General features: G+C 44.4%; 1 protein-coding gene across 1 annotated transcript; it reads left to right on the top strand.

Annotated features, from left to right (window-relative positions):
• Positions 1–53: 53 nt before the first annotated feature.
• LOC131890497 (uncharacterized) lies at positions 54–2,411 on the top strand. Its single transcript, XM_059240219.1, has one exon. It carries the CDS (start codon positions 54–56, stop codon positions 2,409–2,411), a length of 2,358 nt encoding a protein of 785 aa, XP_059096202.1.
• The last annotated feature ends 1,011 nt before the right edge of the window (positions 2,412–3,422 follow it).

Here is a 3,422-nt window from a genome sequence, read left to right as displayed (position 1 = left end):
GATATTCGGTGATGACACGCGACTAGCCAATTGTGCCCATCTTAATTTGAATGATGGCAACCAAAGACGCTTTATCCCTTCTGGAGCCAATAGAGGTTGAAGAACCCATGGATGCCCGTGCAGGCATCCGATTTCTTCAGAAGAAGATGAGCATCAAGAAACGATCTATTACACTTCAACTCAAAGATCTTCAGTCTGATCTCGCTTCCAGTCCCAAGAGATCCCGAACCGCTCTCCGGCACAAATCCGCGGCCCTGAAGAAGGTGGTTAGCGAGCTGAGAGGCATAGTGGATGAGGCCCTGGAACTTGAAGAAGACGAAGAGGAGTTGATCAAGTTGGAAGAGTATTTCGTCAGGGAACAAAGCCGAGCGCTTATCATTATTGGTGAAGTGGATGAGCACATAGAGGAGAGGCTGGATGAGGCCAGCACATCATTCCATTCAGGTCAAACAGCTTTAGAACAATATCGAGATCAGGAGAGGAACCGCATCCGTTCAGAACTCGAAAAGATACAGGCCCAAGCACGAATAACCAAAGAATTAGAGGGTGAGCTCAATTCGAAATTAGAGCAATTAGATTTGGGGGAAAGAGCCCAAGATTTCGATGAGTATGAAGCAACATTGAAGAACCCTCCTCTTGGAGTATCAAGACGACCCAAGACAACCTTTAACCCCACTGAGTGGATGGAATCAACCCTGTCCAACAACCTACCCAATACCTTCCATGCCCCTAGCCCTTCTAGAAGTTCCATTCGGAGTGAAGTGCCGGTATTTGATGGAAATCCACTAAACTTCATGAACTGGGCAAACATGTTTGAGTCCTTAGTTCATAACACGCATTGCTCAGTTGCCGAGAAAATGGGACTCCTTCGAGCTAGTCTTGGACACGTATGTCTTAAACTCATTGACGGCTTCACCAACTCACCAGCGGATTACGGAGAAGCCTTAAAGCTGATTCTTCATCGTTATGGAGACCCTCAAGAGCTAAGACGAGCTCATCTTCAGGCTTTGAGAGACATCCCACGGGTCCGAGACGGTGATCCAAAGAACTTTCCGTCATTTGCCGACGGCATCCAAGGCCACTTACGGGTGGTTATCCGCTTGCTTCCGCGTGGAGATGGTTTACTCACAGTGCTGATGGACGAATTGAGTCATAAGATGGATCGCGAACACTTCTTTCACTGGGACAACTTTGCCAAGGACTTAGAGGAAGATGAGAAGATCCACGCCTTTGGGGATTGGGCCATGGAAAGGGCAAGGAGGGATCGATATTTCCAATCAGACGTGAGCGAGGGAACCAGGAACAGGAACAAATTGAAAGCACAAGTTAATGGTATTGAATCCAAACCGGTAGACAGGAGTAAGCCATGTCAAATATGCAGGGGGATGCACAAGGAGAAGAACTGTGAGAAGTTCAAGATTGCACCAACGCCGAAGAAAAGAGAAATGGCCCGAAACTTTGGACTGTGTTATCTCTGCTTGGAATCGGATCACTACTCCTCAATTTGCCCCCACATCAACACTTGGAGTTGCAGAAAGGATGGATGTGGCGGCAGTCATCATTCATGGCTCCACATGGAAAAAGACAATACCAAAGAGGTGGGCCCTTCACCCAAGAAAAACGACTCTAGTGTTCAACTCAACTCGGTCCATCGAAATGGATGTTTAGGGGTGATTCCGGTGTTATGTTCGTTCAATAATAGAGAGTTCATGGTAAACGCCTTGGTTGATGAGGGTTCAGATACATCAGTGGTCAGTGAATCTCTTGTCACCAAGTTGGGTATTCGTCGCCCAAAGAAGACAGCCGTCCGACTGAACTTAGTGTCAAAGGAAGTGGATCAACATTTGAGTTCGGTGAAGTTCGACATTCGTGGACCGTTATCTCATGATCGATCCTCGTTTCAAGCATTAGTTCTAACCCAAGTTTGTCCAAATTTGAAACCATTGTCATGGAATAAGAAAAAAAACGAGTTGGCCCATTTGGAAGATCTACCACTTATGGAATGTGATCAGCAAGTGGATGTCTTGATTGGATTAGATCACGGGGACCTCTTAGTTCCATTAGAGGTTAGAAAAGGGGGTCCCGAAGAGCCTTATGCCATGAGATGTAAGTTGGGCTGGGTCGTGAGAGGCCAGTTACCTTATGATCCAGTAAAAAATGAAAAGCACCATTCGATCAATTTCCTTGTGGAAAATTCATCTTCACTGGAAACCTTAGTCAGGGACTTCTTTGCTACAGAGAAGTTCGGTTCTGAGACTCCCGAGATAGAAGAGCCTGTCTGGTCCTTGGAGGGGGCTTACGCCATGAAGCTGATTGAGCAGGGAACGAAGAAAATCACGAATGGACCAGGATACATTGTCGAACTTCCATGGCGGGGAGAGGCTCGCCCATTAAATGATCCCGGATTGTAAATGCCATGACAGACGCTCCCACATGACTTTGAGAATTGATAGTTTCTCTCCAGGAGTTGATAAAAGTGCAACTTGTGTCACTAAGAATGCACTTCACTTTTGAACACACATCTAGAGCAAGGATCGAAGGGCTCTCAATGCAGTAAGAAAAAGGCCTTGCTCTCGGTTTCCATTAGGCACTGAAAAACGGGAGTACCCTTCCTCGGGAGTCTACAAAATTAATAGCAAGTTTAATGAGATGTCTATTGATGCTATTGAGGGTGAACTGAAAGATTAAAACTCACCAAATGCCAACACTGTCACAAGATGGTACCAGCACCACAAGTTTTGTGAGTACCATCTATAGCAATTGTGGTTGGATTTTTCCTAAATCTGTTCAACATATCAGGGGTTGCGTAACATAACAGAAATGATCCTTGAGTATCCACCACTTTATTCCGAACGAGATGGCATGACGTCCATGTTAAAACCGATTTCCATAATTAACGGCAAGGAAATCTTTATCCATTACCAAGGCGGTCAGGTTCTCAACTTCAGAGCATTTGTTATCAAGCCTGAAAAACGAGGTAGTACTTTGGTTAAAAATCCCTGGAATTATTTGAATTATCAGTCATACACTAATCACACTTATTCATTTCATTTTTCCATTTAATTATACTCTATAAGAATGACACAGCATCAGTGTCGATCACTTGTTTTGTGAGTGGGCCAATGTACCCCGTACTCCAGTCTGATTTTCAATCACATATTTCGTTTCTACTCTCATTAAGTCGCTTGAAGACAAATTTACAAGAACAATACTTTGAATTGGAGTGTCCCAGGCTAAAATAAACTATGTGGCTGGCTTAGGTTTGGAAAATTTGGAACATGATCTTATAAAATTAATTACCTTCTACGTTCGATGCTCTCCGTATGTTATGGATGTCTCCTGTGGTCATAGGTTTGCTCTTATGATTTGTTTGGGTCGGGCACATGTATTTTTCTATAACAACTCCTGATGGGATTCCAGAA

Source organism: Tigriopus californicus, chromosome 1, assembly GCF_007210705.1.
Source record: "Tigriopus californicus strain San Diego chromosome 1, Tcal_SD_v2.1, whole genome shotgun sequence".
Taxonomy (NCBI): Eukaryota; Metazoa; Arthropoda; class Copepoda; order Harpacticoida; family Harpacticidae; genus Tigriopus; species Tigriopus californicus.
This window is presented reverse-complemented; position numbering and strand designations above follow the sequence as displayed.